The following is a 14,843-nucleotide window of genomic DNA, read 5'->3' on the forward strand; positions in this document are numbered from 1 at the left end:
GTCCTAAAGAAGCCTCAAAAAAAGTTTGGCGATTTTATCCGCTTCGTTTCGATAATGTAAAAAACCAGGGTTAAGCAACTACACTACATGTCCTCTTGCAGGTTGTTGTATCTCTGCTCCAGTATGGACTGGATAACTAAGAACTGAGGACATGTCATTAAGGACAGTGTTTAGGACAGTATCAGGACCTTATAAAGAGAACAGGACAGTGTTTAGGACCTTGTTGAGAGCCATGTCTTCTTGCAGGTTGTCATATCTCTGCTCATTAACTCATTGACTGCCAAGGCACGAGTTTCACGAGTTATTACAGTACTCCCAGGCTGCCACAGCCCGAGTTTCCCGAGTTGGAAGCCATTTTGAAAAAAAAAAAAAAAAAAAAAAAAAAAAAAATTTATAAAAAATTTTCTAAAAATGCCTCAAATGTATTAGGCATGATCGCAATTGCGAAATTGCATGTTTAGCCCCATAACAAACACATCTTTCAAAATGTAAAAAATGGCTGTTTTGTCTGACTTTGAAGGCTTGTATCTCATGAATGCCTGAACGGATTTCCAAGCGGATTTTTTTGTTTGAAAGCTGTTAAAAAGTACTACACATATGGTGCATGATCTAGGCATGGGCGTGCACGATCCGTGCACTAAAAATTGATCCGTGCACTAGAAATTTGGAAGGTGGCAGTGTTTGTTTTGTCTGACTTTGAAGGCTTCTATCTCATGAATGCCTGAACGGATTTCCAAGCGGATTTTTTTGTTTGAAAGCTGTTAAAAAGTACTACACATATGATGCATATATGGTGCATGGGCGTGCACGATCCGTGCACTAAAAATTGATCCGTGCTCTAGAAATCTAGGATAGTGGCAGTCTGGTACTTGGGGGCCATCTTGAAATGGCATTCAATGAGTTAAGGACAGTATGAGGACATTAACAGGACAGTATGAGGACATTAACAGGACAGTATGAGGACATTAACAGGACAGTATGAGGACATTAACAGGACAGTATGAGGACATTAACAGGACAGTATGAGGACATTAACAGGACAGTATGAGGACATTAACAGGACAGTGTTTAGGACCTTGTTCAGAGCCATGTCTTCTTGCAGGTTGTCGTATCTCTGCTCCAGTCTGGAGAACTCCTTGAGGAGGTTCTGGTAGCGCTGCCTCTCCTCATCCAGCTCTGAGCTCAGCGACGCTTCTCTCTGAGACGCTGCACTCTGCTGGGCTGGAGGGGAATCACACCAACATGTTTATGCCTTACCTTTTTTCACTGAGGAAAACTACATCAAAACTAAGCTATGATTGCTCAAACTAAGGGTTTCTGTCCAAGGAAAAACTAGACAAAAATTTTGGGCAGGGACTAGTGGAGACTAGCTACAAGATCTACAAGCTACAAGATCTACAAGCTCACAGCACAAGCTTCAAAGAATACAGTAAATAAGATATGAAGACTCCATCGACTAAAACTTTTTGTCATTTTATCAGGGACGTGCTGGCCATTGGGAAAAGCGGGACAACTTCCAAACGGCCTTCATTCAATTTCCAAATAACCTTCATTCCCGGCCGGTCCAGGCCGGCCATTAGGAAAAAAATTAAAATAAAAAGTCGGCCTTCGTTCCATTTTGGGGGCTGGGCGGCCAACAAAGTCAATCTCCAAGTTTCAAATTTGTACATTTTTTCGCAAAGCAAAGCCCTGCTTCATCATTCAAGGCTGTCGCACAAAAGTAGTGAAAACAGCAGATCTACAAGCACACAACGCCTCGTGGTGCGAGGCGTTGTGTGCTTGTAGATCGGCTGTTTTCACTAGTTTAAATCATTTTTTAAATGATAAATGCAAAACAAACGATTTTGGACATGCAAGGTTTCCACCCGACAACGACGAAATGTAACTCATGTAATTGGCCCACTGGCTTGTCACTTGTCATGATCTGAAATGGCAAATCTTTGAGTAGCAGCAGCGCTATAGAGAGAGATCTCTCTATAGCGCGCAATGAGGGCCTCTCTAACTCTTTTTCCCGGGCTGAATCAGGGGCCCAGCACGTCCCTGCATTTTATCATCAGGCTTTTGGGAACACCCTGGACAGTTTTTAAATTGATTGATTCAGTATTTAGATAGTTGTTATTCATTTCCCCTCTTCCAGGACCTTCCTATAGAAACCCATTGTAACTTCAAACTCCATTTTAACCATGATAGATTCAATGAAAACATCCGTCCTTTTTTCTAGTGACTCCTGACACCCTCTCGTGTTTTCGTGCAGGCTGTGTTTTTTTGGGTATATATTTTTTGGGGAAAATGAAAAATAAAAGATGAAACGTAAAAGGTTATCAAAAAAACACGGCCTGCTGTGGAGTTTGATGTTACAATGGGTTTGTATAGGAAGGTCCTGGAAGGGGGAAATGAATATCAAATGTCTAAATACTGAATCAAACAATTCAAAACATGTCCTGGGTGTTCCCAAAAGCCTGATTAGACCATAAAATGATCAAAGGTGTTTTTCTAAAGTGAAATATCCCTTTAAGTACAGTAGTTAATTAACCCATTTAGGCCTAGCATTGAATGCTTTAACCAGTGAGCTTGTAGATCTGCTATTTTTTTTAAAGTCGTGAAAATGTGTGCAAATCTTTGAATATATGTATTTTCAAAGCGAACGTTTGTAACTAAAGTTTTGCTTCTGGGTGGTCCCTGGAACTAAATATTTTGAGATTCGGGTCCGTGGCCAAATAAATATAAATTCACATGAAAAGGTTTGAGAACCACTCACATAGTAGTCTCTCAAGAACAGACTAACTGAGCTCCAGTTCAGTGAAAAGGACCTTTTCTTTGACGATGGCTGGCCAGATTGCTGACATAGAAACATAGGTTTTTCAAAAAACCTTAGAAGCATTCAAAAGACACTTATAGAATCGGGTCAAAATTCTAATTTTCACGTTTTTTCAAAAATAGCAGATATACAAGCTCGCAGTGCGGCACCGAGCTTGTATATCTGCTATTTTTCAATAGTTAAAGCATAAAATAATGATACACAATATGTGTACCTGTTCTAAATGGGTTAAATGTACTTCGTTACTTTACACCAGAGCTGTTCTGTATTATCATTCAATCCTCATTCAGAGTCAAACAAAGAGCAGCTTCACAGAGAAACGTTTCTCGTTGCTCCTGAGAGAAACGTGAAACCACACACTTTTTGGGTCGTGTTCTTTTTGTAAGCGTCTTGTCCCAGTTTCACACACAAAGCCCTGCTGTCTGTCTGTCTGTCTGTCTGGGACAAGACATTCCTACCTTCGCACGCACGCACGCACACGCACACGCACACGCACACGCACACACAGCTAGGTCAGGAAGTGGGGGCATGAAGGATAAAACAGTTAAAGGTGGTGGGATAACAATTCACCGTCTGATTGGTCCCTGAGACTCCCTGACTGGCCAACCAGAAAAAAATCATTCACTTTTGCTACAGGGGGTGGAGTTATGCAGTGGGAGAAAGTCCTTTGGTTCTTTCACCGCGGTGCGGTGATGCGGAGCACGGCCGCAGCGCAGTACGGCGCTGTGCGGTCATAGTGATTTCAATCATTATAAGCTTCAACAGACTAGTTCACATGAACGATCATGATGTAACTAAGATATTCAATTGGGTACATATATTTTAAATGGGCAGAATTACAATTAAAATACATTTTATGTTGACAGCCAGCCTATAATTCCACAACTTCCTACCCAAGATGCACTGCTCTCTCTCTCTCTCTCTCTCTCTCTCTGCCTGTTTCAGAGGATTAAACTAATTAAAACCTAATTGTGAGCGGAAATGCATATTAACCACCAAGCGGTCATTCTCAACATTGAAACGGATTAAAAACTACTTGAGAAGCACAATGGGACAAGGGAGGCTTACTGTTCTGGCCATGCTGTCAATAGAAAGTGAACGGGGCAGAGAAACTGGACATACAAAAGATAGTGCCGTAGTGGAACTATCTTTTTGCCACTATGTAGTGGCACAGATTTAACGTAGCGCAAGGCTCATCGTGTCCCCTTCAAGAACTGGCATACTTGTTGCAGGCTACTTGAGCTCATTTGGTTGGGGGGCCGATCATTGTGGCTTGCCTACCAGCCTGGTTTTCAGTTGTTCCACTACTGGCAGTATGGGTACATGTACATCATCTTTACCTTCAGTATGGGTACATGTACATCATCTTTACCTTCAGTGCTCTTTGACAGGTGCAGTCTGGCCATCTCCTCCTTTTCACTCTGAAGAGTTGAGTTCTCCTTCTGCAGCTCCTCCACTCTCTGAAGCAGAACACAATGACCGTTAACCCATTTAGGCCTGAACACTCTCTGAAGCAGAACACAAATGACCGTTAAATACCAGCCTGAGCTCAAGACACAAACCACCGTTAAATACTGTCCATAGCAGGACAGGAACTACAAAACACAAAGAACCGTTAAATACTGTCCATAGCAGGACAGGAACTACAGGGAGGCCATGAAGGCCATGGCCGTCATCTCCCCTCTGTTTAGCCTGGTGCCCCTGAAAGAAACGTCATGCCCTGAGGCTACATGGTGTAGTTGCTTAACCCTGGTAATTTACATTATCAAAAACAAAGCGGATAAAAGCGCCAAACGTTTTATGAGGCTTCTTTAGGACCTAGCGATGGATTTTAGCCTTGGATACCAAACTTTATTGTGAAAATTACCCATAGAATTATCCATATCAAGTTGGGCTCCCATCGACTTTCTATACAGGAGGAAAATACCCAGAAGAAAATCTGCTTTAACTCATTCTTAGCCAAATCGCCTTTCATCGCCATTTTGGGGACGCCAAACCGTGCCAGATCGCCAAACGTCGCCTTGGGGATCATTTTCTGATGATTTAGGTATTTTTTTGACATTTTTTGAGCTATAAATGACCATTCTAGCTTCATATAAGCTTCAGCAAGGATTCTGCGATGGAAGTGACGTCATCGCCGGAAACCGGAAATCGAGCGTGTCAATCATGTACCCGAGCATATATTTTACATTGGAAGCCATTACAGCAACTCGGCTCTATCTCACGTTCTAAACGTCGGATCTTGATCCGGTTTGAAGGCTCTGTGCGTCAATTGGGCATCTAAGGCACATAGTCGATACTTTTTTTTTTTTTTTAAGAGCGCGGATGGCGTGCACGGGTCCCGGGCCGTTCCATGCTAACGCTAATGCTAAGTGAATGGACTGGTTGCTAATTTGAGGCCTTCTAGCAATCGCCAGAGACCTTAATCGCTGGCGACATCTAGTGTACACTATATAGACTACAGCCTACCAAAATGTCATGCATATAAGGGAGATCTACTGTGACTCTGAAAAATTAATAATTTCCTGGCAGTATAGGCGCAAACGCATATTGTAAATGGCTGTGTTAAGTAGGATGTGAGGGGTCTAACTAGGGGTTTCTCATGATCCATGAATCCATTGCAAGCATTTGTTTTACACAAAAAACACCCAAAAAAACTGTGAAAAGTGATGACTCATCACTAAACCATCATTTTGTGGGGCCATTTCTAGCCCAAGGAAAGTTCTTTTGTGCAAAACAAATGCTTGCAATGGATTCAGAATCATGAGAAACCCCTAGTTAGACCCCTCACATCCTACTTAAAGCAGATTTTCTTCTGGGTATTTTCCTCCTGTATAGAAAGTCGATGGGAGCCCAACTTGATATGGATAATTCTATGGGTAAATGGCTAAAATCCATCGTTAGGTCCTAAAGAAGCCTCAAGAAAAGTCTGGCGCTTTTATCCGCTTCGTTTCAATAATTTTGTCAAGACAACCGACTAACAGTGGCCTTAATGACTGTAGCACTTTCTGCTCTGTCTCTTTCTTGTCACGTAGACAACAGTGGGCTTTATTTTGATTGTCTTAAGTACCAGCTCTTATGCCTTAACGTAAAGGCCTCAACCCTTAAATTCAATTCATTCTCTCAATGCACTAAAATCATGTTATATTTGATGGTCCTCCTGCCCTGGCATTTGGCCTTCGTGCCCTCAACACATGAACAACACCCAACACATGAACAACACCCAACACATGAACAACACCCAACACATGAACAACACCCAACACATGAACAACACCCAACACATGAACAACACCCAACACCCAAGGCCAAGTGGCCTTGACCATAACATGATGAAATTGACACTATTAAAAACTCATTCTGTGCCAAATGCCAAAATGGCTCCAAGGTAGCTGTGCCACGGTTTTGTATGTTTTTCTTTATTGCGCAATAAAAAAAATGTTTTTTTTTTTTTATAATTTTTTTTCCCCACAGAAACAGACACAGTTGTTGTGATTCAGTGGCAAAAAGAATTTTGTCAATCAGACAAATGGTTCCAGAGATAGAGCTGTTTGAATGAAAAAAAGTGTCCATCCACTAGAATGGACACACATTTTCTCAATCAGCTAAACGAGGGAGCCAACACACAAACAGAGAAAAGCATCTCTCTGATCCCAGGTCATTTTGACATCTTTTAGAAAAAAGAAAAAAAAATGAAAAAAAAACGTTTTTTTTTTTTTTATACAAAAAACTCAAAAGACGTCATGAGACGTCATTGGCACTGAACGCCTTTGCAAAAAAAACGTCATGAGACGTCATTGGCACAGAATGAGTTAAAACCCAACAACCACGTTAGATACTGTTGATACAATATTAACACATCGGGTGCCCAGAATTTTTGACGTTTTAATTTGCTGGTGCCCATGGCAACCCACCATTTTACCTACTTTCGAAGTACTGGCGAGAAAAGTAATCCGAGTAAATGTAATCCGAGTATGTCCTGTTTATTTCGCGAAAATCTTTTCTTTCAGTCAGGACCGTTTTTTATCAATTCTAAGCCACAGTGTTTGTGTTACGGCTGGTAGAAGAGGCTGCCGTTTTGAGAAAAAAATGAAAAAAGGAAGAGAATCCGGAGAAAACAGCATTTTTGTGCAGCCGCTAAACAGGAAGTCAACGAGACAGACAGCACGTCCAGGTGACGTAATTGCGCGCTGCATGTTGGGAAATGGAGTTTGTTTCATCACCGCGGTAGCCAAGTGCAGTAGCTACAGTACAGTATAGTTTACTGTACAACGCGTCGAACGCGTCGTGGGCACACGTAAACATCAAAGAGATTGGCGCGTGGGCACCATGTGGGCGTTTAATGTGTTAAAGAGGGTCTCGTTGGAATCATTAAGTTGATGTATTCATGGGTTGCATTTGTAGTCCTACTGCGGCCATGTTGAGGACCAACACAGGTGTTCAATGTGTCTGATTGGCATAGAACTAATGTTCTATGCCAATCAGAACACAGAACTAATGTTCTATACCAATCAGAACACAGAACTAATGTTCTATGCCAATCAGAACACAGAACTAATGTTCTATACCAATCAGAACACAGAACTAATGTTCTATGCCAATCAGAACACAGAACCAATGTTCTACGCCAATCAGAACACCTGTGTTGGTCCTCAACATGGCTGCTGTAGGACTACAAATGCAACCCATGAATTAAGCAGTTTGATACGTTAAGCTGGGGTCTTCTGTAATCGAGAACGGACAATGGCGTGCATGCAGATCATGTGGTCAGAGTGTGTATATCTATGTGCTCACCTGCTGCCACGCCACCTGGTGGTCTTGGTGCTCCTGCTCCATCCTACTGTTGGTCTCCTGGGCCTGGTGGAGCTGAGCTCTGAGCCTCTCTAGCTCCTCCTGCAGGCCGGCCAGCGTCGCTGCGTCCGCCTGGCGGCTGCGCGCCTCCGTCAGGTCCTTCTGCAGCCGGCCCATCTCGCTGGACAGGGCAGCGTTGGCCCCCGCTAGCTGCTCATTCTGGGACTTGTAGTCTTTAGACTGTCAGGGGAAACCAGAGGAGAAGGTGTTAGAAGTTAGCTGTTAGCTAGCTGCTCACTCTGGGACCTGTAGTCTTTAGACTGTCAGGAGAAAGCAGAGGAGAAAGTGTTACCTTTTAGCTGTTAGCTAGCTGCTCATTGTGGGACTAACACAAACCTTAAGACAAGTAGTTTTTTTTACAACATATTTTAGATTGTAGTTAGAGAAATGAAAAGATGACTTTCTATAGTTTTAGCCATTTTAATGACTTTGATTTCAGTGGGTGGGGGCATGCGTACAAGTGTCTAAATATGTATTTTTTTTAGACACAATAAGCCCATTCCCAAGATGCACCGCAATCTTTCATGGGCAGATGTGACTTATGGAGGCTGGTGGTGTTACTGTATATAAATCGTCGGCTTATATTGTGTGTAAAAAGCCATATTTAGCCCCTTGCACGCATGCCCACTGAAATCAGGGTCATTAAAATCACGCTAAAACAATAGAAAGCAGTGAATGAAAACATTTTAACACTCATATTTTCATTCCTCTGCAGCTGTACTATCTTGTTCTCTATGTTTCCTACCTGTTCATCCATCTTCCTCTACAGCTGTACTATCTTGTTCTCTATGTTTCCTACCTGTTCATCCATCTTCCTATGCAGCTGTACTATCTTGTTCTCTATGTTTCCTACCTGTTCATCCATCTTCCTCTACAGCTGTACTATCTTGTTCTCTATGTTTCCTACCTGTTCATCCATCTTCCTATGCAGCTGTACTATCTTGTTCTCTATGTTTCCTACCTGTTCATCCATCTTCCTATGCAGCTGTACAATCTTGTTCTCTATGTTTCCTACCTGTTCATCCATCTTCCTCTACAGCTGTACTATCTTGTTCTCTATGTTTCCTACCTGTTCATCCATCTTCCTCTACAGCTGTACTATCTTGTTCTCTATGTTTCCTACCTGTTCATCCATCTTCCTCTACAGCTGTACTATCTTGTTCTCTATGTTTCCTACCTGTTCATCCATCTTCCTATGCAGCTGTACTATCTTGTTCTCTATGTTTCCTACCTGTTCATCCATCTTCCTCTACAGCTGTACTATCTTGTTCTCTATGTTTCCTACCTGTTCATCCATCTTCCTATGCAGCTGTACTATCTTGTTCTCTATGTTTCCTACCTGTTCATCCATCTTCCTCTACAGCTGTACTATCTTGTTCTCTATGTTTCCTACCTGTTCATCCATCTTCCTATGCAGCTGTACTATCTTGTTCTTTATGTTTCCTACCTGTTCATCCATCTTCCTATGCAGCTGTACTATCTTGTTCTCTATGTTTCCTACCTGTTCATCCATCTTCCTATGCAGCTGTACTATCTTGTTCTCTATGTTTCCTACCTGTTCATCCATCTTCCTATGCAGCTGTACTATCTTGTTCTCTATGTTTCCTACCTGTTCATCCATCTTCCTATGCAGCTGTACTATCTTGTTCTCTATGTTTCCTACCTGTTCATCCATCTTCCTCTGAAGCTGTACTATCTTGTTCTCCATGCCGGTGTTGAGCTTCTTGAGGTGCTGCGCGGAGCGCGCCTCGATCTTCAGCCTCTTGAACTGGCGCCGTGCGGCCACGCCCCTCCAGGCACACTGCAGGGTGACGGCGGCGGCCAGCGCCCGCCGGTAGCGACGCCGCGCCAACCAGCCTCGAACCGTCTTCTGGATGAGCAGGGCCTTGTGGTGCAGCAGGAACTGAGGACAGATAAAATGGTAAAATTGGTAAATGGTGCATTTAAATAGCGCTTTTATCCAAGGCGCTTTACATAGATTGTGCATTACATTCACCCATTCACGCACACATTCATACACCGGTGGCGGAGGAAACCATGCAAGGCACCAACCTGCTCACCGGGAACAATGTGGGGTTGAGAGTCTTGCTCAAGGACTCTTCCACATTAACTCAGGGGGAGCCCGGATTTGAACTGGGAACCCTTCGTGCTCTAATAACGGTTTCTATACCCCTGAGCTATGCCGGCCCCAGATAGATACTGTTATTATCCCAAGGGGTTTAAACCAGTCGCTTAGAGGCAGCACAGCAGTTTAAAGAGGTGGTGCCATAGTGTTGTGCTTTTTTCTGTTTTGTATGTGCACATGGAGTTAACTTTACTCTAATAGAACCCCAGCTGGGGTTATAATGTGCACATTTGCCTTCCCTGTGTATTTTGGGTTACGTCCTGAAAGCTGAAAGGCCCAAATGTTATATTTAATATATTTATTATAGATATGTTTAAACACAGATTAAATGACATCATAAACACATCCCCTCCCCTTTTACCACACACCCATCACTGTGGGTGTGTAGTAGTGTGTTACCTCTTGGTATATCTGTGGTGTGTGCATGTGTATGTATTGTTTATGTGGTGTGTAGCAGTGTGTACATGTGTATGTATTGTTTATGTGGTGTGTAGCAGTGTGTACATGTGTCGTATTGTTTATGTGGTGTGTAGTAGTGTGTACATGTGTATGTAATGTTTATGTGGAGTTGTGCAGTGTGAAGTTAGTTACCTCCTGGTATATGCGTTGTGTGTCCATTCCTCTGGTGAAAGCCTGGATGGTTGTTCATGTGTATGTATTGTTTATGTGGTGTGTAGCAGTGTGTACATGTGTATGTATTGTTTATGTGGTGTGTAGTTAGTGTGTACATGTGTATGTAATGTTTATGTGGTGTGTAGCAGTGTGTAGTAGTTAGTTACCTCCTGGTATATCCTCCTTGTATACATCCCCCTGGTGAAGGCCTGGATGGTTGTGTACATGTGTATGTAATGTTTATGTAGTGTGTAGCAGTGTGTACATGTGTATGTAATGTTTATGTAGTGTGTAGCAGTGTGTACATGTGTATGTAATGTTTATGTAGTGTGTAGCAGTGTGTACATGTGTATGTAATGTTTATGTAGTGTGTAGCAGTGTGTACATGTGTATGTAATGTTTATGTAGTGTGTAGCAGTGTGTACATGTGTATGTAATGTTTATGTAGTGTGTAGCAGTGTGTACATGTGTATGTAATGTTTATGTGGTGTGTAGCAGTGTGTACATGTGTATGTATTGTTTATGTGGTGTGTAGTTAGTGTGTACATGTGTATGTAATGTTTATGTGGTGTGTAGCAGTGTGTAGTACCTCCTGGTATATCCTCCTCGTATACATTCCCCTGGTGAAGGCCTGGATGGTTGTGTACATGTGTATGTAATGTTTATGTGGTGTGTAGCAGTGTGTACATGTGTATGTATTGTTTATGTGGTGTGTAGCAGTGTGTAGCAGTGTGTAGTACCTCCTGGTATATCCTCCTAGTGTACATCCCCCTGGTGAAAGCCTGGATGGTTGTGTACATGTGTATGTATTGTTTATGTGGTGTGTAGCAGTGTGTAGCAGTGTGTAGCAGTGTGTGTTACCTCCTGGTATATCCTCCTAGTGTGCATTCCTCTGGTAAAAGCCTGGATGGTTGTGTACATGTGTATGTATTGTTTATGTGGTGTGTAGCAGTGTGTACATGTGTATGTATTGTTTATGTGGTGTGTAGCAGTGTGTAGTACCTCCTGGTATATCCTCCTAGTATACATCCCCCTGGTGAAAGCCTGGATGGTTGTGTTCATGTGTATGTATTGTTTATGTAGTGTGTAGCAGTGTGTAGCAGTGTTACCTCCTGGTATATCCTCCTAGTGTACATTCCTCTGGTGAAAGCCTGGATGGTTGTGTACATGTGTATGTAATGTTTATGTGGTGTGTAGCAGTGTGTAGTAGTGTGTAGCAGTGTGTTACCTCCTGGTATATCCTCCTAGTGTACATCCCCCTGGTGAAAGCCTGGATGGTTGTTCATGTGTATGTATTGTTTATGTGGTGTGTAGTAGTGTGTACATGTGTATGTATTGTTTATGTGGTGTGTAGCAGTGTGTAGTTAGTTACCTCCTGGTATATCCTCCTAGTGTACATCCCCCTGGTGAAAGCCTGGATGGTTGTTCATGTGTATGTAATGTTTATGTAGTGTGTAGCAGTGTGTAGCAGTGTGTAGTACCTCCTGGTATATCCTCCTAGTGTACATTCCTCTGGTGAAGGCCTGGATGGTTGTTCTTGTGTATGTAATGTTTATGTAGTGTGTAGCAGTGTGTAGCAGTGTGTAGTACCTCCTGGTATATCCTCCTTGTATACATCCCCCTGGTAAAAGCCTGGATGGTTGTGTACATGTGTATGTATTGTTTATGTGGTGTGTAGCAGTGTGTTCATGTGTATGTAATGTTTATGTGGTGTGTAGCAGTGTGTAGTACCTCCTGGTATATCCTCCTCGTATACATTCCTCTGGTGAAAGCCTGGATGGTCACCACAGCCCGTCTCACCCTCAGATAAGCCCGTCTGTCTCTCACCATACGGAGGTTCTTCTGACAGATGATGGCTGCTCTGGTCTGACGCAGGTGCTCTGCATATCTATAAATATATTATAATATTATAAATATATCTATAAATATATTATATTATAATACAGATGATGGCTGCTCTGGTCTGACGCAGGTGCTCTGCATATCTATAAATATATTATAATATTATAAATATATCTATAAATATATTATATTATAATACAGATGATGGCTGCTCTGGTCTGACGCAGGTGCTCTGCATATCTGTAAATATGAAATATATTATATTATAAATATATCTATAAATATATTATATTATAATACAGATGATGGCTACTCTGGTCTGACGCAGGTACTCTGCATATCTGTAAATATATTATAATATTATAAATATATCTATAAATATATTATATTATAATACAGATGATGGCTGCTCTGGTCTGACGCAGGTGCTCTGCATATCTATAAATATATTATAATATTATAATATTATAAACATATTATCTATAAATATATTAACATAATTATGATGGCTGTCCGGGTCTGACGCAAGTACTCTGCATATCTGGAAATATATTATAATATTATAAATATATAAATATATCTATAAATATATTAAATATAACATAATGGCTGCATGGGTCTGACGCAGATACTCTGCATATCTATAGAAATACATTAAATATATGATAATATTATAATCATTCATGGCAGACTTATAGATATTATAAATGGTTAAATGGTGCATTTATATATCGATTTTATCCAAGGCGCTTTACATAGATTGTGCATTACATTCACCCATTCACACACACATTCATACACCGGTGGCGGAGGAAACCATGCGAGGCACCAACCTGCTCACCGGGAGCAACTAGGGGTTCAGAGTCTTGCTCAAGGACTCTTCGACAAAAATGGTGCATTTATATAGCCTATATCGCTTTTGATCCAAGGTACTTTACAGAGATTGTGATCATTACATTCACCCATTCACACACACACACACACACACACACACACACACACACACACACACACACATTCATTACATTCACCCATTCACACACACATTCATTACATTCACCCATTCACACACACATTCATACACCGATGGCGGAGGAAACCATGCAAGGCACCAACCTACTCACCGGGAGCGATTATTTGGCACAAAAAAAGTGTGGAACACCTTACCGAAGGCCTTAAAGGAGTGCAAAATCCCTACCTTTCTTTAAAACAGCACTGAGAAACCACTTAGAGGAGGCTGCTACTGGTAAAAGAAAACAATGTCTATTCTTACCTCCCCCTGACCTTTCTAATGTAAATACCTTTTATTTTACATTGTATTTCTGATGATATCTTCAGCATAGTTCTGTGTTCTGTGTTCTGTCTGTCATTCAATGTTGAAATTGAGAGTAAAAGAAAAGAGGATCACAATTGAAACAAGCTTGCACCAGCCATGAAACTGTAGCTTTTCCTATGCAAACTTCTAATGAATGAATGTCTTCAATCAATCAATCAATCAATCAATCAATCAATCAGGGGTTCAGAGTCTTCGCCTCTGCCACTCTACCTCCTGAGCTCTTAACTCATGGGATGCCCACGAGGTGTCTACACGCCAATCTCTTTGATGTCGCCGGAGCCCCACGACGCGTTGACGTGTTTACTGTATTTACAGTATTAACTTTAAATCTCACTGTTAGGTTGGGGCTACGCCTGGATGTAACCCATTAATCGCTAGTCGCTTCGAGTCGACGCTGAGAGCATCGCGCGGCCGTTTTTCTCCGTATAGTCCAATGCATTTCCCCATCTTTAACGCCCTTTATCTCTGATGTTTGTTTTATGGCTAAAACTGTGGTGTGGTGCGGCAAAATGTCCAAATTTTGATCGGCAATGAACAGCTATGATCAACACTGGTCCATACAGTATGTTACACAATAACATCCTGTCTGCGCTCATGTGACCAAGTGACGTCATGACGCATGCATTGACGCAGCAGGGCCGGATTCAATACAATGGTGGTGGGCCTGGGCAGCGAGAGGGGATAAATGGGGCAATCCAGGGGCACCCGATGTGTTAAACCTGTTATCACAGCAGACTTATAGCAGGGGTTCCCAAACCTTTTTGTCTCAGGGCACCCCACTCATATTGTTTTAATCCGAGGCATCCCTACATTATTATTTTCACTCCCAGCATATATATTATGCTTATATTTATAGCATATCGTCGTTGTCGGGTGGAAACCTTGTATGTCCAAAACCGTTCGTTTATCATCTATAAAATGTACTAAACTAGTGAAAACAGCAGATCTACAAGCACACAACGCCTCGCAACGCACAAAACGCGAGTTTTGGATGATGAAGCAGGGCAAAAGACGTACACATTTGAAACTTGGAGATTCAAGGTTTTTGCCCGACAGTGAAGATATTTTATTGATTATGTTGCGAGGAAAACGTTGACATAACAGCCATTTTGGTTAGAACTGACTGAAAATAACTTTGTACTTCAAGTTTAAAATGATACTAAATATTTTTTCAAGTGTCAAAATAAATTCCAAATATTGTGAAATGATCTCGCGGCACCCCTGGACTGCCGTCACGGCACCCCAGGGTGCCCCGTCAC

The 14,843-nt window shown here is 41.9% G+C and overlaps 1 protein-coding gene across 1 annotated transcript in view; it reads right to left on the reverse strand.

The window, feature by feature from the left end:
• The window catches only part of myo5b (myosin VB), a 125,423-nt gene that overhangs the window by 32,637 nt on the left and 77,943 nt on the right, over nucleotides 1-14,843 (reverse strand). Inside the window, exons 21-25 of the mRNA XM_080742969.1 lie at nucleotides 12,138-12,294; nucleotides 9,333-9,572; nucleotides 7,613-7,849; nucleotides 4,191-4,278; nucleotides 1,076-1,221 (exon numbers count right to left, since the gene is read on the reverse strand). Coding sequence (XP_080599095.1) covers nucleotides 1,076-1,221; nucleotides 4,191-4,278; nucleotides 7,613-7,849; nucleotides 9,333-9,572; nucleotides 12,138-12,294 — 868 coding nt within the window. The remainder of the gene's footprint in view (nucleotides 1-1,075; nucleotides 1,222-4,190; nucleotides 4,279-7,612; nucleotides 7,850-9,332; nucleotides 9,573-12,137; nucleotides 12,295-14,843) is intronic.

The sequence above is a fragment of the Nannobrachium achirus genome (assembly GCF_963921795.1).
Source record: "Nannobrachium achirus genome assembly, chromosome: 15".
NCBI lineage: Eukaryota > Metazoa > Chordata > Actinopteri > Myctophiformes > Myctophidae > Nannobrachium > Nannobrachium achirus.